We start from the raw sequence: 19,814 nt of genomic DNA, 5'->3' as shown, positions 1-19,814 counted from the left end.
GCAAAAAATAAAATTGATGAATATACCGGATGATTAATGGGAAAAAGAAAGATAAATAAAGGTCTAATTAATATTGATATAACATAAAAAAGAAAAATCTGATGTCGTTACTCCCATGGTCAAAACTTTATTCATTTGTAGAATACATTGTGGGGTGATGTGATAATAGTTACTGGAATTAAAATTACTTTTATTTTAATTTCATTATATGCATAATTTACTATCTTTATAATTGGTAAATTTTATAACTTATTATCATTGTAATCTACTATATATCGGAGTTGACAATGGAGATTGAAGACGTACTATCGTAATTAACGGGTTTTAATTTCAGATATTTATTTGATTTTCATTTTGCCCTACAAGTTTAGAGACTAAATTAGTAGTTTTCTGCAAGTAATTACAAATTTCAAAAGTAATTTAAATTTTCTGACAAGTTATGAATTGGTTGGAATTTTTTTTCACCGTGTATATATAAAATCCACTAGAATTTGGATTTTATTTCTAAACTAGTTCAAATCAAATCAGCTATTTTAATTAATCTTAAAACTTTGTTTTATTTTTATATTTCCCCTCCTCCCTACCCAAAAAATATACCGTGTTTTCCGTTTCAACGATCATCAATATAAATTTTTTTTTTTTCATGTGAGGCTTTCACTTGTATTATTTTTTCTAATAAAAATCTTTATTATTAAAACTTCACACTTTTTTTTTATATATTTAAATCTTTTATTTTTTTTTCTTTTTAATTAAATACCGAGATTTTATTGAAAAAAATGTCACACATAAAAAGATACAAACCCATCAATTTATCAGCCATAGATAAAACTTCTTGGTACGACGATGCATGGCATAGAAACAAGAAAAGAGTTGGTAAAAGTAAATAATTAAAAAATATATTTAGCAAAAATTTTCACCGCAATTCTAATGGGCAACCCTCAAAAACCATAATGGAATCACAGCATTAACTGAAACAAGTGGTGAAGGAACTTTTTTCCACTTGGGTGGCACAAGGAATTGCTGGCATTAGCACTCACCCTTAGGCCTTAAGCCATTACTTCTCCTTAACGATAAAGCCTGGAGCCAGAGTATTTATTAAGGTAGATTACTAGGTTAGATTTCAAGTTCCTCTCACTTTCAGTTCAATTTTTGAAAACGTGTAGTATAAAAAATTATGACATTTCTAAATAGTTTTCTTTTCTCAGTCTACGGAACACAGTGCCTTTACAATTTTTGTCACATTTCGCTTACAAGCTTTTACGCACAGCTCATTAAAGCACCACCTAATGAGCCTAAGTTGTTTTTAATTTTCCATGCAACAAACTGATAAGCCATCTTACCTTCTCCCTGTTCATATAAATACTTGAACATATGCACCACACTACTTGCATCCATACAAGCCAAGATATCGAATAATCAAAGACAGAATGGCAAGCATGGGGTGTTTCAATTCTGTCATCTTAACCTTTCTCTTCTTTGTTGGCTTAATGTCTTCTTCATCTGAAGCTGCCATAAAGAAATACCACTTTGATGTGAGTTAGAATTATATTGATATCATATATCATAACCAACATGCTTATTCAAAGTTCCCTTCATAGCACTTTTGTGTTTTCTACAGGTTCAAGTGGCGAATGTGAGTAGACTATGCCATGCAAAGCCCATTGTAACAGTAAATGGGAGGTTCCCAGGGCCAACTATATATGCTAGGGAAGGAGATAGAGTCCTGATTAACGTCACAAATCATGCACCATACAACATGTCGATCCATTGGTAGGCCAATTTTGCAATACCAGAAACATGCATGGTGAAGCTTTTGTACTAGCATGCATATGTACACGTTAATTTCTCTCACAACCATATTTCTCATTACAGGCATGGACTTAAACAATACCGTAATGGTTGGGCGGATGGACCAGCTTATATCACACAGTGTCCAATTCAGACAGGAAGTAGTTACACTTATGATTTCAATGTTACGGGGCAGAGAGGAACCCTATGGTGGCATGCACACATTCTGTGGTTGAGGGCCACTGTGTATGGAGCAATAGTAATTATGCCTAAACCTGGAACACCATTTCCTTTCCCACAGCCAGCTAGAGAATTTGAAATTATCCTAGGTCAGTTTGAATAATGTCTAGTACTCTTGATATTGGAACGACAAAAGGGTGATATAACTATAATTGTTTGTGCATGCAATAGGTGAATGGTGGAACAATGACGTGGAGGAGATTGAAAACCAAGGGAACAACATGGGGTTGCCACCAAATATGTCAGATGCACATACGATCAATGGGAAACCAGGACCATTATTTCCATGTTCTGAGAAGCGTAAGGAAATATTTAGAGCTAGTTTGGTATTTGGTTGTGGTTTGGAAAGAGTGAAGTCTTTTGTTCTAACTGATTTTTTGTTTCAATTTCTAGACACGTATGCAATGGAAGTAGAGCAAGGGAAGACTTACCTCCTGAGAATCATCAATGCTGCCCTCAATGACGAGCTTTTCTTTGCCATTGCGGGTCACAATTTGACAGTAGTGGAGGTTGACGCTGTTTATACAAAACCATTCACCACTCAGGCTCTACTAATTGCACCTGGTCAAACCACAAACGTTCTGGTCCAAGCCAACCAAGTTGCAGGAAGGTACTTCATGGCCACCAAGGCTTTTATGGATGCTCCAATTCCAGTTGACAACAAAACTGCCACAGGTATACTGCAATATAAAGGCATTCCAAACACTGTCCTCCCCATCCTTCCGCAGTTGCCAGCTAGCAACGACACACGTTTTGCTTTGAGTTACAACAAAAAATTAAGGAGCCTAAACTCTGCTCAGTACCCAGCTAATGTTCCTCTAAAAGTTGATAGAAACCTCTTTTACACTATTGGCTTAGGCAAGAATTCTTGCCCAACATGCCTCAATGGAACCCGGCTACTTGCTTCCTTAAACAATGTATCTTTTGTGATGCCACAAATTGCACTTCTCCAAGCTCACTACTTCAATATTAAGGGGGTTTTCAGGACTGATTTTCCTGACCACCCTCCAAGCCCTTTCAACTATACTGGTGCACCGCTAACCGCCAATCTTGCCACTTTAACTGGCACGAGAGTTAGCAAGATTGCTTTCAATTCCACAGTGGAGCTAGTTTTGCAGGACACCAATCTCCTCAGTGTTGAGTCACATCCATTCCATCTTCATGGCTATAACTTTTTTGTTGTTGGAACTGGGGTTGGTAACTTTGATCCTGCTAAAGACCCCGCTAAGTATAATTTGGTAGATCCTATTGAGAGGAACACAGTTGGGGTTCCAACCGGGGGTTGGACTGCAATTCGTTTTCAGGCAGATAATCCAGGTATGTATGGTTCGTGAAGATGTCCTAAACTTCTATAAGGTTTAACTGTTAAGACAATCTAGGCATTGTATAATGTTGTCCGATATTTAACATATATACTCTAGTGTCATGTTGTACTTGTATATTGTAGGTGTTTGGTTCATGCATTGTCATTTGGAGCTGCACACTGGTTGGGGGTTGAAAACGGCTTTCGTTGTGGAAAATGGACCAGGACAAGATCAATCTGTTCTGCCTCCACCAAAGGACCTTCCAACTTGCTAACCATCCACGAAAACTTAGCCAAAGAGAATTCGAATTTAACAATTTCAATGTTTTTTACTTTGTCTTTCTGCCCAACCGTCCTGTGAATGTTGCAGAAGGTTGTTAATTGTGATATAAAATGCGCAGAAGCTTGTGATTTCAAGGAATTCTTGTAATTAAATTTCGAAAACAAGAATAATTGATTGATTCTATTTTGTTAGTTTCGTGAGTATTGCTTTTTCATTTCTCTTATATCTCCTAAAATTCCCTTCAGCTATTTGAACCAGCATGTCTGCAAAACACACCACGATCTACACCACTGAAAAGCAAAGACGCCTATTAATCTTGGTGTCCGCACCTATTCATCATACAAATCAAACTACTAAACAAAATTATAGAGTCTTGTGGGTTTGCATGAAACTCCACGATACAGTTTAAGCATAAACGACATACAAAACCTACAAAAAAAAAAAGCATGTTTGACATTTGGACCAAGAGAGTGCTTAGGTTTATTTATAGACAGACTCCACTCCACCAGTCCAGCTTTAAGTTAAAGCAAGCATAAAAGACTTTCTATTCGTTGAAGCCAAATCAAATCAGCCAGCAACCAGCACCAGATTATGATCAAACCCTGACACGGCCTGTAAAATTTGAAAACCCTCTAAGGAATCAAGGCAAAAAGGCTCAACTTGGTCAACTGAACTTCCTAGCCCAAGTCTGCCACTTTTACCAGAGCCCCAGACCCACAATTCTCCCTTGGATGTTAGAGCAAGAGAATGTGCACGCCCTCCTGAAACCGAGACAGGGTTTTCCCCCTCCAATGCATCAATCAAAGAGGGTAAGTTCCCATTCCCGGGCCTCCCAAGTTGAGAACTCAGGTTCCATCCCCACGAAGCAATGTTGGTGGTCCCCACACTACCTTCTGATTCACCAAGCTGGCATATTGCCAACGAATGCCCAAGCCCCGCGGCTATAAAAACAGGACTGAATCTCATTTCAACCGGAAAAATCCCCAAATCTGTTTTCTCTCGCCCCAATTGGCCATACACGTTGCTCCCACAGCTCAAAAGCACACCATCACCTGAAACATATATAGCATAATCAAAACCTAAAAACATGAACTAGTTACAAGAATTGAATAGACTGTGTGATGAGCAATTTGTTTTTGATCATGAACTAAGAATTAATCTGTGCTGGTCAAATATTATTTTAACATTAATTTAGAAACACCTGGAAAAGTATTGAACATGAAGTGTGTTTATGTGATGAAAAATTGAACATGAAGTGTGCGTGCTACTTACGGCAAAGAATGAGAGAGTGATCAAGGCCACACGCGATGTCCAGAACATGAACACCGTTCAATTCTTCAACCAAGCGAGGTTCCCATATGATTGGCATGTTATTCTCCTGTTCCATTCCTTGCAAGACTCGCTTCTCAGCATCTTCCATGTCTGAACTGGAGAGTTGTGAATCATTTGAAAACGCGGATTCCAACGGAGATGTCTCAGAGAGATTCCCCATTTTCCCAATTCTACCGTCCGCTAAATAGCCCCATCCAAACAACTTTCCATCCGAAGTTCGAGCAAGAGCATGCCCCCATCCAAACGAAACCTTGGCTACGTTCTCTCCAGAAAGTGCTTCCATTTTGGTAGGCACAATAGCCTCAGTGACATGTTTGCCAAGGCCGAGTTGACCGCGTTTTGACTTCCCCCACACCCAAACAGAACCATCATCCCCGACAGCAGCGGAAACAACGCCCGACGCGAAAGCACCACACACGTTCACGTTTTCTAAACCCTTCACTCTTTCTGGCTCGTGCCATGATTCTCTACAATACAACGCTCATGAAATAAGAATCGATGAAGCTGATTTAGTTAAGTTAGTTAGTTAGTTAGTTACCTAGAGGAAGGGCCGCGGCCAAGTTGGGCCTCGTTGTTTCTGCCCCAGGCCCAGAGGTGGCCCATGGAAGTGAGGGCGAGGGAGTGGTAGTGTCCGGCGTGGACGCTAACAACATCGGAAGGAAGAGCAGCAACAGGAGTGGGCTCGTAGGCGTGGAGTCCAACACCGACGGGGGATCCAACGGCCCCTTGGCTTCCATCGCCGAAACACATCACCGTGCTCATCCATTTCAAATGCACGTGGACCCCACCCACCGCTTTCGCTTTCAGTTTCACCTTCCTCACCAACTCCTGTGACCGCCACATCTCTTTGCTTGCCCCCAAAAAGATTCTCACTGGATTTATTTTGTTTCGTGGGCTCGGGCCTCCACGGGTTATGGGCCGGATCGGGCCAAGCGGAAGGAATATCCGAATTTCCGAATAAAATTGGTGGCAGTGGGAGAGTAGAGTAGGAAATTTGGAAAACAGATGGCGATGGTTTCCATGGCATTCGGTGTCAACACTGCGACCTTTCCGAATCTCAACAGGTTCAATTTCTCGTTCAACACGATAATGATATCTGAATTAAATCCAGTGTAGCTTCGTTTCATTGTAAATTCTGTATCTGGTGAAAGGTGTCGAGGAATGGCATTTGCAAGTTTGAGTAACAAAGCGAGTGCGTCTTTGGGAGTGCGAGTCACGGAAGGAGAGGGGAATTTGCCGAAGCTTGTGCTTACTTCCCCCGCTGGTAGGTGCGTCATTTTCTGTAAACTTAGCTATTTTCTCTTCACAACATAATCAGGTCAACGTGCGTAACGTTGGTTAAATCAATGTGTGGTTTGCAGTGAGGCTGAGATATACCTGTTTGGAGGTTGCATTACCTCTTGGAAAGTTCCCGGTGGCAAGGACCTTCTTTTTGTTCGCCCTGACGCTGTTTTTAATGGGAAGAAACCGATAAGGTTACCTTCTTGTACAAATCCCGCTCCTCTTTTCCCTCAATTATGCTATGCATGTAGTTTGAATTCAATGGTTACGTTGTAATTTACTAAATTTGGAACCTCGGGCACTGATTAGTTTTATGTTGCACCAGTGGAGGCGTCCCGCATTGTTTTCCACAGTTTGGTCCTGGTCCAATTCAGCAGGTATGTCTGCTCCTTTATTCAATGCTATTTTCTGCTCTCATTTTTTCTTTTTTCTGGTTTATATATATACATTTCTCTCTCTGTGTGTGTTGCTTGGTTGAGTGTTCGACAGCATGGGTTTGCAAGGAATATGGATTGGACTGTTGTTGATTCTGAAAATACGGAAGGAAATCCTGTTGTAACTCTGGAACTGAAGGATGCTCCTTATAGTCGTGATATGTGGGATTTCGGCTTCCATGCTTTATTCAAGGTCTAGGGCTTGTTTTCTTCAACCACAATTCATCTTTCAATTACTACAAATTTAACTTTCTTCAGAATGAGGTGATGCACGTTACAAGATAGAGGGTATTTATAGCCATTAATTGGAAAATCAACTGTTGAGCTTGTAATTTAATAGTTTGTTATGCATATATATGTATTTTTATTACAATCTCAACTGTTTATTTTTTATTCAATGACTATAGTTGCACTTTATCATCTGAAGTACTCGATATCACTATAGAAGACCCAAATCTGCAATACTACTTGGCTACTTGTCCTGGTGCTTGTTGTCTTCTACAACCTAATGATGATGCAATTGCGTGCTTCTTTCTATGCAGGTCACACTAAATGCTAAAAGTCTTTCGACCGAGTTAACAGTTAAAAATACAGACGATAAAGCATTCTCATTTAGTACTGCCTTGCACACATATTTTCGAGTAAGTGATAAGGGTTATAATTTTTAATGATCACCAAAATGATGTTTTCTGTTTATGCTTAAATATTGTTTTAACATTTTGTATGGGTTTTCTGGAGATCTGAGCCCAAGGTAAGCATTTAATCCATTAGCAAACATTTATCTTTCAATATTATTTGAATCGATTGTTCCAATGGCAAGAGAAAAATATAATAATTTTATCATTGTCTTGCAGGCTTCTGTGAGTGGTGCATCAGTAAAGGGGTTAAAAGGTTGCAAAACTCTCAACAAAGATCCAGATCCTAAAAATCCAGTCGAGGGTAGGGAAGAAAGGTATGTTTTTTTTGTCCGGGAATTCTTAAATGGAAATAAAACAATAATTAGTTGGATAACAAGCTGTACTACCTAACTATTGAGTATTTCCAATTATCTCTACCATGCCAGACATACACGTTGACATGCATTTTCTTTTGCATACCCTTGATTCTTTATATATGTCAATTATTACTTAAAATCCACCTTTATTCATTATATAACATTACATTCATTTAGTGGCCAATATGTTCCTGTTTCTTTCAGTTTTTATCTCTTCCTCCTCATTATTCATCTTTATCTAATGGACAAGTATATTTTGTCTCAATCTGATTCATATAAAACCAAAATTTCATTGAATAATGTAGAATCGTATCTTGACATTGAGTTTCTTAATTTATTTAGCCTAATAGACAGTAATCTTCATAATGCAGGGACGTGGTCACTTTCCCTGGATTTGTAGATTGTGTTTATCTCGATGCTTCCAGTGAGTTGCAACTTGACAATGGTTTGGGTGATCTAATATCTATCAAGAACACAAAGTATGTCATTTTAAACTTCTATTAATTATTTGGTTTGCCCAAGTCACTTGCTAAAACTTCTATTGCCTCTTTACCCATGTAGTTGGTCAGATGCCGTGTTGTGGAATCCTCATCTTCAAATGGAGGCATGTTACAAAGATTTTGTTTGCGTTGAAAATGCCAAGGTAATGACTTCGCAAAACTTTCTCGAAAGGGATCAGAGACATACCCTGTTAGGGGGTAACGCAGTATTTTGATTGCTGACATGATTTTCGAGCCTTCACTATTGATTCTTTTGAATTATAATTTATCCTACTACTAATTTCTTCAGATTGGAAGTGTCCAGCTAGAGCCAGAACAAACTTGGACAGCTGTGCAGCACCTTAGCATAGCTTGAACCGTAAATGTGTTTCTGCGTCATCAATTATTTTTGTGTTATTTGATCCGCCAACAATATGTATCTTCTGTATTAATAATTCTCTATGCCACTAATAGTAGGCCAGTGGCGAGCGATAGTTTACAAGAGGCAAACCTCGTTTAAACCTCATTACATTCGTAACATTATTGTAACAAAAAAATAAGGAATAATAATTTTCTTTTCTTTTATACGTTTTTGATGCTGGTAAGCTACATTTTTCTCATTTTCTTTCCTCCCAATAGGCGGTGAAAAACCATTATTCTATCTTCCCACTTTCAATTCAATTTGCCACTTAACATGTCATCTGTTTGCAAGAAGATTAGGCATGTCATATATCTCTTGGATCTGTGGGTGGGATCCGTCCCCAGCAAAGAACTCGTGGACAACCCCATTCAGGGTGATGCTACTGCATCCTGGAAGATTTAGCAGTCCCCTATGTTTGATCTGGCTTCTTACTCTGACAGCTTGATTCCATTCTCCAGCAGCTGCATAAATGCTTGCCAAATGAATATACCGGCCACTATGATGAGGGTCCAATTCAATCAGAATTTTGCCAATCTCTTTACCAAGCTCAAAATCTTTGTGCAGTTGGCAAGCATTGAGCAGTGCTCCCCATACTGCAGCATTTGGCTTTACGGGCATGGAATCTATGAACTCCCTTGCTTCTCTCAACAACCCTGCACGACCCATGAGGTCCACCATGCACCCATAATGCTCCATAGAAGGTTTAATATTATAAACAGTATCAATGCTCTCAAACAGGGACTTTCCTTCTTCAGTTAGCCCTGCATGACTACATGCAGTCAGAATTGCAGTAAAAGTGATCGAATTCGGCTTAATTCCTGCTTTCTGCATTTGGATAAACCAATCAAGAGCTTCTCTACCCTTTCCATGGATTGCCAAGCCACCGATTATTGCCGTCCAAACATAGACACATTTCTTCTCCAACTTATTAAACACCAGTAGGGCTTTTTCCATTTCACCACATTTAACATACATGTTTATAAGAACACAACCCAAAACTGGATCTATTTTTATTTCATTTTTTTCGATATAGGTGTGAATCCACTCGCCTTGCTCCAATGCACCAAGGCCTGCGCATGCTGAAAGAGAGCAACTCAAGGTTATACTATCAGGTTTGATGCCTGCAACAAGCATTTTCTGTAGAAGAGATAGAGCTTCTTTATGCATGCCTTCCCTAACAAACCCAACAATCATGGTTGTCCAAGAGATGACATTCTTCACTGGCATAGCTTGAAAAATCTTGTACGCCTTGTCTACGTTTCCAAATGTTGTGTACCCATCAATCATTGTGTTCCAAGAAACAACATCTCGCGAAGGAAGCTGGTTGAATAGGACATGTGCAGATTGGATGTTGCCCGAAATTGCATAAACACGAAGGAGAGAGTTTGTGGCATAAATCTCCGAACCAAAACCCCTTTTAATAATGTGAGCGTGGATTTGCTGGGTTTCTTCGAAGGCTGAGAGAGCAGAACATGCTTTCAGAAGAAAAGGGAAAGTGTAAGAATTGTGAGGTACTGAATTGTGAAGCATTTGATGGTATAAAAGCAGCGCTGCTTCTGGGTCATTACTATTTGAGTATGCTCTGATCATGGTGTTCCACATGATAGTATTAGGTGAACTTATTCTGTCAAAAACCATACGAGTATAGGCTAAGTTACCCAACTCTATTCTTGCGTATGAATCCAAGAGCCTGCTTACTATTAACTGATGCCTCATGGTGCCTTTTTTCAACAATTGGCCATGAATTTGCATCAGTTCTTTTATATTTGAACATCTCTCCAGTAATGCCTGGGTCTGCTCCGCATTTGGTGTAAGGAGCAACATACCCACCGCTAAATTGCTAAGAAATCGAACTATCCTCCAAAGAGAAGTTGAAATTGAAATAATTTGGATAAAAGAGTAGAAGGCGTTGCTCAAAATTAGTGGCTTTTATTTGTTTAGATTAGTTTTGGATAAGATATTTGTGTAGTGAATAGATATCCTATTTTAGATAGAAAAATGGACTTCCTTTGGCTGTTTCCACGTACTTGGTGCCATTTCAGCATTAACCAGTTATCACATTACACTTTACATGATATATTTTCGAAGTTACGAAGGGAAAAAAAGAAAAAAAAAGAAGAAAAAAAGTAAATACAAGGCGCTGCAGTAACTGGTTTTTTGCAATTATGTTTTCACCCTCTACATTAAGGTAGTGTGTAGTGAGGGGAAAAAAAACTCACTGCAATCACGAATGAAACAAAATAACAAAGCAAAAGTGTAGCCAAAGAATAAAAAATCAATTCTAGCCAGTAAACTTTAGTTCTCATGAAACAAATTTGAATCAATTATCTCAACAATCCAATAACCATTGAAGCGTTTAAGAGGAAATGAAAGTATCTTCAGTCTCGAAACCCTAAACCAGTCCTTCCAAACTGCTCCAGTCAAGAAGACAACATTGCAACAATGCATACGAGTAGTATAATCAGTCCCACTGCAAAAACCCAACACACCCATTTTCTGTTCTTGTTCTTCATCTGGTTGGCATAGTAAAGACTATTAGTCCCACCATGGATGTAGTTTCCCGCACTGGCCACATTATCCTCAATGTTATCCACTTTCTCTCCTTGCGTCTCAACCAGAATAGCCATATCAAGAAAAACCTGGTGAAGCTTATTCAAACTCCTCTGAATATCCATCACTGCCTCATGCCTAACCTGAGTGCCCAAATCAGCATCTGTTTTCCCAGCCAAAAACTCAACTTTGAGACTCCCTGAAACCATCTTCTCCATGTCCTCCTCGCTCGGAACCTCACCTGTTGCGGTGTAATACCTTCTCTTCAAGTCTTCCTTGTGATCTGAGAGGATCTTGTCTCTCAAGGACTGAAAGTCATTCATCATGTCCCTAAGCTTGACCCTCAAACCATTTGTGACAGACATTCTGGTCCTGTCAATGGGGCTCCCCTCTTTGTAGGATTCTGATAAACTGCGATTTGTTATGTTGGATTGATCAAGAACCTCGAGCATTGCCTTGATAATCCTTGCCTTGCGAAGCACGGCAACCATGTCAGCCTCCATACGGTCCCTAAGGCCACGAAGAACTTTGGCACTGTGAGCGCACTTTGTCTCGTCATTCAGTTGCTGAAGATCTAATAAGAGATTGGTGATCTCTTTCATTTCAACCTTGATTGATTCAACTTCTTGGAAGAACTGAGAGAGGTTACGGTCTTCCGTGGGGTTGAGTTTCCCTGCTTCAATATCAAGTTCGTTTTCAAGGTCATTCTGAGCCTGTTTCTTCAGTTCCACATAACTTAGGAACGATTTTGTCATCAAATCATTCATCTTTGCAAAATCCCACCTGCAAAACCAACAGAACAAGAAGCAAATCAATGAGAACTGATAAGATATAAAGCAAGAAAAAGAAATGTTTTTGGATTTTCATGAGAAGAAAATGAAACATACCCTTTTAGACAAATTCAAGAAATGAGTGAATTTCTCAATGAACACAAGTTTTTGTCATGAAAAAAATGCTCCAAGTGATCTAAGATGAAAGAAAACACAGAGTTAGCGACGGTAAAAATACGAGGTTGGCAAAAGAAGAGAACCAAATCATAAAAGAAAAAAAGTCAAAAAAGGAAAGAATGGAATTGATTCTTTATTGTGGCACACGTAGTGAAACGTGGTTCAAGAGAGGTTTTGCATTACTTGAAAAAGAAAGGTAAAATCTGAAAAACTACTCGTGCGGTTTCAGAATGGTAAGAAGTAAAAACTACTATCCGTTCAGTTTCAGAGAAAGAATATGAAACATGAAGGGGTGAAGAAGAGAAGAATGAAATTGAACCCTGAGGAAACCAATGTGGTTACCTTTCTTCTTTCGTGCTAATGATCCCTCGTTAAACAAATTAGTGAATCGGTAAATTTTGTGTCAGTTTAGTTAACATTGAGAAATATATTCTCACATCACAACTAGAATTTGAAATTTTTGCGTTCGGAAAAATATCCGTTGGATATGAGAAACGAAGAAAAGTGATAACTGTTGAACTTGAATCCTCCGGTGTCTAGTGAAGCAAACACTACATTAATCTTTGATTGGATATTAATGCCGAATCAAATGAAATTAAACACGAGGAAATACTATGGGCTAAAATGAAATACGAATTTTATACTATTGTTAGAATATTTAAGAAAGGCGTAAAAAAAAAATTTAGATGCAAGTGAATGGAAAGTAACATTAATATTTTTTAAAAATATACTAAATTGATTATTTTTAATTGAAAAAATACTTTAATTCCTTTCACATATTATCGTTAGTTTGTATTTTTTCCCTATCTTGTCAATGAACCAAACTTGGATTAGCATCAATCAGTAATCAGCGGACCTTATTTATTAAACTAACAAAATATTGTTAAAAAAATCATGCGAACAATGTTCTGAAAAATAATGATAGAAATTTCATTCAAATTGACAAAATGCAAAGCACAATTAGGAATATCCATGGGTTAGTTTCGTTTGTTTTAGGAAAGGAAACAAAATATCTAAATCCAATAAAATAATTAGTCTAGTTTATATTTTTTTTTATCACACTCAAATTAAACCAACTTCATAAAATAAATAAAAAACGTGTTAGTTTGGTTCAATTTATCATGTATGAATTTTTATATTTTAAAAAACGAGAGAAGTTGTTCAAATTAATTAGTTTAAAAAAAAACGATGTTTTCAAAACAATATTGTATTGTTCGTATAAGTAAAACTAAAATAAAATAAGAATAGATTCGAGATAATTATTTTCGATGACCATTTTCTTTAATTGAAATGGCGTTATATTATACGTGTGTATAAAAAAAATGATGACTTTCAAATCACAAAACTAATACTCAACTATAACTGAAGTGATCGAATCTCGTCGGTTTGGTTCCAAAAGAAAATGTTCTTAAAATACTAATACAATTGCACATAAGTCTAATAATCTTAATTACTTTGAATAAATTTAATTAAAATAATAGCATACAAAACTTTATTGATACGGTAGTAAAAGAGATACTTCGCATCTCTATACATTTATTTTTTTTTTAAAATAATTTTTTTATTAAATCTAAAGATAATAGTGTCTAATATAAAAATAAGAATTAAAAAAGTAATTGTCAAAATATATTTCCTTTATAATAAATATTCTTTTTATAATAAACATAGATAATAATAATTAATAATTTTTATTTGAGAATGATACTATTTTAGAAGAATTCAAAAGATTTAATTTTATTAGGAAGGTAAATAAAAATCATTGGCTTTTATTGAACAAATTTTTTTTGTTTTATTGATTAGGTGTTTTTGCTTTTTCTGTCATTTGGCAGGAAAAAATATAGATTTTTGCATGTGTTTTCTTTCTAAAATTGTGAAGAAGCTATTACTATCATTATAATTTCATTTTTTTATTTTCTTATAAGTACTTTTATATAAATTTATCTTTAAAAAAAATTAATTTCATACTCTTTTACAAGGGCATCATCCCACCAAATAAAATTACTTTATTCTATCAATACAACACAAAACTAATAATCAACACAATAACAACAAAAATAATCAAATTTAATCAAACTCACTTTCTAGTTTGGACAGTCCCAAAAAAATTTTCATGGATTCTTCGTACTTTAAGAAGTAACCAATGTTACTTCATCTCCATCAGGCATGGCAACGGGACAAGTTTTATATTCCTGCCCTCGCCTCCTTGAAAATAAAATTTAGGTACCCATCCCTACCTCCAATGAGGTTCGGATTCTCTCACCCCCACTCCTAGACTTTTTTTTGTTTATAATAAATATGAGAAAATTTTAAAAATAAAATAAAATAATACAAATTTTTACATTTTTTTTAAAATTTTTATATATAAAGATAATTTTATAATTATATTATTAAGAGAGTCAGAGGAACTAATATTAACATCCTCATCTCCGTTTTGCAAATTGAGAAAAATTCGAATCTGAACCCACACCCCCACATAGGTTTGGGCCCCACACATTGAATTTGCATTTCCTCTTTGTTAACGCCATTATTGAATGCATAGAACTCACTGTGCTAGGGCGCAATAAATTTTACTTGTGGAAGTACAAGTGCACGTCACTTTTATTTGTTGTGCCACAATTCGTTAGGTTTTAAGTTATTTGTTTTTTCAAATTTTTAAACAAAAAAATGGCATTGCAATTACTTTTTCAAGTAATCAGTCTATGTGTGCGCCATGTCGTGCGCTGATGTGACATTTTGTTTGCCATATCAACATTTAATAGAGGGGCCAAAACTAGGAAAAAAAAATTATAGACAAAAATCATATAATGGGTATAATATAGAAACTAGAGACATATTTAAACAATGGCATGACATGCAATCATATGCCAGTTTATTTAATGGACATCTTAAACTCATCTTTGAAGAAATTTTATTAAAGAAATAAGTTAAGCAAATTTTTCTTTACTACGTCTGCGATGTCTGCGATATCGTGCTTGGTTGTTTGGCCTTTTCAGCCTCAATCTTCCGTAGCATTGATGAACTCAGTTTAACTTCACCTGATTCTCCAGAGAGCAAATCTACAACTTCTATCTGCATAAGATCCACGAAAACAATTTCCTTATATGTGACAATATTTTGATGAGTGAAAAGAAATTTTCATAATTTTTTTTCATCAGCAATCTTAACCAAACCACATAAACAAATAATTGAGACCTTCAACAGTGAAAGGCCTCTTTCAGCTCTTTTTCTGTTTATTGCCAATCCTCCCGGTAATGTCTCTTTGCTGTAAAACAACCATATGCAGTTAGTAATCAAATAACTGAATGACACTTTTTAAAAGAGAACGTATATAGGGTTGTGTTCAATTGTTTGTACTACAATCAAAATTGAAAAGTAATCACAAAATCAAAATGGAACTATGAATAAAAGAAGATACCCAGCTAAGTTTGCTACTAAAACAAGACCTTAATTATCATGAACATCAAGATCCGAAACCAGTCGATTGGAATGAGATACTTCATCAGAACTCGAAAGTTACTTTTTATAAGCTGTCTATGGATGGTAATGGATCCTCTCCAATATCATTTTCACTGGGTTAGATTCTCGCCATTCAAAGAAAAGAAGACTTAAATATGTTTAGTCTCTATAAAACTTGAAATTATTGTTTTTTTCCCTATAAAATGAGGAGATTTTGATTTTAGTCTTGTATAATATATTTTTTTATTTTCATCTCTCAAAAATCTGAAATAACTATTTTTAGTCCTTAACATTCATTTTAAAATAGATAAATAATGTTTTCTTTAGGGATCTAGAAAAAACTATGTCATATGATAGCAAGATACCATATTTAAGCAAAGAAAATAATGAATTTAACATTTTTATTGTAAAGTGGAAGTTTAAAAGATTTAAGGGTGAGATCTTAACCCTTGAAAATCTCTTGATTTTTTATTTTCTCACTTGAAAGAATCTCTTCCCATCTATGGATATATAATCGAATGAACACTACCACTACCAAAAATTAAAATGCGACACACACAAGCCAGTCTTAATACTAACCTGACAATCACAGCCTCCAATTTTTCATCTGTAATGGAAGGGCCAAACGGATCTGTGATCGGTACAGCCTGCACTTCCAACTCTGGCTTGATAGACTGCATGTTAGTTCAAATAAAATATTAATCATAATTTAAATAAGAAAAAATGCACTTCTCATATAAATCCTGCTAGAAGAGACACTATACGCATTTGATGGAGTCATGGAACACTGTTTAAAGATGTAGATTAGTATATCTTTTATTATCTCACATTTTTACAGACATCGTCATGAACTAACTACTCCAAAAAGTGCAAGAGCTAGATGAAGAAACGTGAAAGGTTACATTGAATCTCCAACACATAAAACCAACATTGCAAAACCATGCAACATCTCCTATGCACACTATGCTTCTTGAAAAAAGATACGTCGCTGTCAGTTAAACAGATGTAAAAGATGTTTATAATCCATCCCTCCTGTTCTACATTAACATGCAAAATGAAAAGCTTAAAGTATTCTGACCAACAATTATATATGTCAATTTAGTTTTTTAAAACACGGGAGATTCTTTTCATGAAACAATCTTAAGTCAAATTATCACTGCCTGAACTCATACTCATACCTTTATGAAAGTTTTGACATTATGTATTCTTTCCTCAATGGGCTGTATCAGTTCAGCAAACTGCAAAGTAGAACATGAAAGCACAAGGATAAAAAGAGATTCCTTCATATATAAAAATCCACAAGCCACGGGATTGTGTTGTGATACAGAAATAAGGGGATCTTCACCGTGTCGCTAAATAGCACAAGGCTTTAAATTTAACTAGTTTGCATTCTTTTCTAAAGATATTTATAGAGAAGAAACGTTGATCGCTGAATTTTAAGAGCAGAACATTTCAAGCATTTAATCTGCAGCACTCAATAGTTTTCACAGTTTAAACACCAAATTCAGTTTAACTGTTTCAAATTTTGCAACCTGGCTATTGAATATCATCTTTAAGATATTTCATGTATAAGCAATCAAAAATGAAATTAATTTAAATTGAATAAATTGAAGTTGTCTCAGAATTCAGCAGGAGAACACAACTCTTTAAGATAAAAGTAAACTTCAGACTTCAGACTCTCTAATTATTTCATTATTCCTTCTGTTTTTAATTCTCAAAAAACTAATGACGACCATGCCTTGGAGTACCAGATTCTAGGGCTATAACAATCCACAAACAGAAACTCTCACCTGACCACAGCATACACAACAGAATAACAGAGAAAATTAGTATCTAAAAGTTGTCATTTTCAATAGAGTTTAATTTTCATGTAAAATCTTTGCATTGTTAATCAAAGTAAGATCATTCCAGTTATGATTTTTAAGATAATTATTATAAAAGTCAAAAAACTAAACATACATCATAATTTATAATTGGATTATGGTGTAAAAAACCTTTACCCAGACAATATATTCCTATGAAGCCCGAATACATAAAAAATGGAAAAGTACCTATGTCGGATGATAATACTCCTTAGATACTCCTGGATACATGACCGAAAAGTATCCAATCTTTATTTTATTTTTTTTTAACCTTTTTTTGGGGTACTTCTAGATATGTGTATGAAAAGTATCCAAAATGTTTGTCTTAAACTTTTCGCAGTCATTTTTTTTGTCATAATGGAAAAAGAATTGGAGTAGATACTCCTTTATTCATTATTTGAAAAAAAACAAAGTGGACCCAAAAAGGTAGAAGATTTAGTTTATGTGCAATTCAACCTTTCGTCTATGAAAGATGAAGGGAATAAAAAAAGAAAGACTAGTTTGTGGGACATTGGTAGAGATATACACCATCCACTTGATGATGTGTTAGATTTCTTGAATAGATAGAATTGTCTCTTCTTGAACCAAACTTTGAAACCATGTTTTTCTTTTCTAGATGATGGTAATTGGGGAGAAGAGAGTGATACAATTAGCATTAGACAATAAATTAGTAATATAGAGCCAATATTAGTTTTAAGTTCTACTAAAAATGCTTTTATTAATATAGTTAACTTCACATGGGTAAAAACTGTATTTTTTGTTATGATCACAAATATCTTTTTTGTACATTGTAATCATATCATAGTTATGAATTAATGTCTCTTCCTTAACCAATATTTTACATTTATATAAATTTTTATTCTATAAAATTTTATTAACATATCGTATCCTAAATTTTTTTAAAAAAAATTGTTGTATATCTGTATGACTGTATCCATGTTGTATCGTACCTGTATTGCACTAAGCATTTGGGGTTCACATGTATATTCTAATTAAATTGTTTTAAATATCAGAAAGTAGATCATTGTATGCAAAAGTTTTCCTCTAAAAGGAAATGCTAAAAGAAATCAACAACTCCAGTAGTCCACAAAAGTGGAATCGTATGAAAGCAACGAGATAACAAATTGGTTGAACTGAAATACGAATTAGATTCAGCAGTTGAGTTGAGAACCTAAAACTGCAGATGCAGCTCAATAATTACGGAGCTTTGGTGCATAAAAATCGAATTCCCTAACAGCTAAGCATATTAAAAAGAGAGAGAGTAAAACAAACGATTGTGTTGTGTGAAATTAGCAGTGAATATAAACTTGTTTCGCAACCAAAATTAAAAATTAAAAAAAAATGTGGAAAATGGAAAAGGAAACCTGCTTCTTTGCGAGCATAGGTCCGTCGCAAACTCCAACTACAATCCGATGCTTCGCCAACTCCGCTGAGGCCTACACAGAAGCTTTGGCATTATAGAAATGAAAGAAATGGAAATATCTGAAAAAGAAGAGAAGGGAGGAGAGAGAGACGGTGAGGACGAGGCGGTGGCCGTCGTGCAATCGGTCAAAGGTGCCACCATTGACGACGGCATCGTAGGTGTTGGGCGGAGAGAGGGTGGGAAGCACGTGATCATCCTCAACCGCCATTTGATGGCTTTGAATTAAGTTAGGTGCGTCAGACATCAGAAGAGGATCGATGGATTCCATATATTTTGGTTCGACCATTCCTATAATAATTTATACTTCTTTCATCAATAAAAACGCAACAATACTAAAATACCTATTTTGCCCTTTTAAATTTTAATGCAACATTAATCAGTTTTATTTATTTATTTATTTATACGTCTAATAATATAAATTGTTTAGAATGGTGGTGTTGTGTTATATTGTTTCTAATAATAAAATTAATTTTATAAAAAAAAAAATTATTTATTAATTTTTCTATTTTAATATAAAAATTTAGGATAATATTTATTAGAATTCAGAAGTATATATATATATATATATATATAATTTCTTTTTATAAGTATATGTAATTAGATAGTTAGTTATCGAATAAAGTAACTTCATTAAATTAATTTGATCTTTGTATTATATATTTTTTATTAATTAAATTACTCTATTTAATATATATATTAAATTTTAATTATCTAACCATTAAATATTTGATATTAACTCAATAACTATTCATACTCAATCTTAGATAAATTATTTTTTATATATAAAAATTATAATATTGGTATTAGAATTTAAACACATATTATTTTAATCTCTACTACTTTAATCTTCACTACTAGATCAGTTTGATAAATTAAATATTTTGGATAATCATATTATTAAAATAAATTATTCACAAATTTTGTTCATGATTAATTTTTGTCAAAAAATTTAATTAATTATTTTTAATAGAATCTCTTTTCTAAGTCATTTTTTCGTCCACAAGAGTTGAATTTGAGATCT

The 19,814-nt window shown here is 35.2% G+C and overlaps 5 protein-coding genes across 7 annotated transcripts; 2 read left to right on the top strand and 3 right to left on the bottom strand.

Annotated features, from left to right (window-relative positions):
* Positions 1-1,330: 1,330 nt before the first annotated feature.
* LOC109794613 (laccase-11-like) lies at positions 1,331-3,805 on the top strand. Its single transcript, XM_083066815.1, has 6 exons — positions 1,331-1,532; positions 1,619-1,770; positions 1,873-2,117; positions 2,200-2,328; positions 2,422-3,345; positions 3,476-3,805. Exons 1-6 carry the CDS (start codon positions 1,428-1,430, stop codon positions 3,604-3,606), a joined length of 1,686 nt encoding a protein of 561 aa, XP_082922941.1. The 5' UTR covers positions 1,331-1,427; the 3' UTR covers positions 3,607-3,805.
* A 100-nt stretch (positions 3,806-3,905) lies between these two features.
* On the bottom strand, positions 3,906-5,789 carry RUG2 (Regulator of chromosome condensation (RCC1) family protein). Its single transcript, XM_020360892.3, has 3 exons — positions 5,485-5,789; positions 4,887-5,413; positions 3,906-4,666 (listed from the first exon to the last, which is right to left on the bottom strand). Exons 1-3 carry the CDS (start codon positions 5,787-5,789, stop codon positions 4,182-4,184), a joined length of 1,317 nt encoding a protein of 438 aa, XP_020216481.2. The 3' UTR covers positions 3,906-4,181.
* An 80-nt stretch (positions 5,790-5,869) lies between these two features.
* On the top strand, positions 5,870-8,719 carry LOC109800161 (Galactose mutarotase-like superfamily protein). The gene is made up of 10 exons (XM_020360891.3): positions 5,870-6,010; positions 6,098-6,214; positions 6,308-6,421; positions 6,553-6,604; positions 6,717-6,854; positions 7,204-7,302; positions 7,516-7,613; positions 8,027-8,134; positions 8,217-8,298; positions 8,445-8,719. The coding sequence occupies exons 1-10, from the start codon at positions 5,952-5,954 to the stop codon at positions 8,508-8,510; spliced, it is 933 nt and encodes a 310-aa protein (XP_020216480.1). The 5' UTR covers positions 5,870-5,951; the 3' UTR covers positions 8,511-8,719.
* LOC109800160 (Tetratricopeptide repeat (TPR)-like superfamily protein) lies at positions 8,692-10,515 on the bottom strand. The gene has a single exon (XM_020360889.3). The coding sequence runs from the start codon at positions 10,377-10,379 to the stop codon at positions 8,832-8,834; it is 1,548 nt and encodes a 515-aa protein (XP_020216478.1). The 5' UTR covers positions 10,380-10,515; the 3' UTR covers positions 8,692-8,831.
* Positions 10,516-10,739: 224 nt separating this feature from the next.
* Positions 10,740-19,071, bottom strand: LOC109799865 (syntaxin-112). Of its 3 annotated transcripts, XM_020360508.3 has the most exons (8): positions 18,885-19,071; positions 18,735-18,806; positions 16,687-16,746; positions 16,088-16,182; positions 15,245-15,314; positions 15,011-15,121; positions 12,997-13,037; positions 10,839-11,888 (listed from the first exon to the last, which is right to left on the bottom strand). In XM_020360508.3, exons 1-8 carry the CDS (start codon positions 19,059-19,061, stop codon positions 10,976-10,978), a joined length of 1,539 nt encoding a protein of 512 aa, XP_020216097.1. In that variant the 5' UTR covers positions 19,062-19,071; the 3' UTR covers positions 10,839-10,975. The 3 variants fall into 3 exon arrangements, with proteins under 3 accessions (XP_020216095.1, XP_082922942.1, XP_020216097.1); XM_020360506.3 differs by lacking the exons at positions 12,997-13,037; positions 15,011-15,121; positions 15,245-15,314; ... (2 more) ...; positions 18,735-18,806; positions 18,885-19,071 and adding exons at positions 11,993-12,071; positions 12,395-12,698 and having other exon boundaries at positions 10,740-11,888; XM_083066816.1 differs by lacking the exons at positions 12,997-13,037; positions 15,011-15,121; positions 15,245-15,314; ... (2 more) ...; positions 18,735-18,806; positions 18,885-19,071 and adding exons at positions 11,993-12,071; positions 12,236-12,350 and having other exon boundaries at positions 10,740-11,888.
* Positions 19,072-19,814: the final 743 nt, after the last annotated feature.

The sequence above is a fragment of the Cajanus cajan genome, chromosome 11, assembly GCF_000230855.2.
Source record: "Cajanus cajan strain Asha chromosome 11, NIPB_CcT2T_4, whole genome shotgun sequence".
Taxonomy (NCBI): domain Eukaryota; kingdom Viridiplantae; phylum Streptophyta; class Magnoliopsida; order Fabales; family Fabaceae; genus Cajanus; species Cajanus cajan.
Note: the sequence above shows the minus strand (reverse complement) of the source record. Positions and strands in the feature narration are given on the sequence as shown.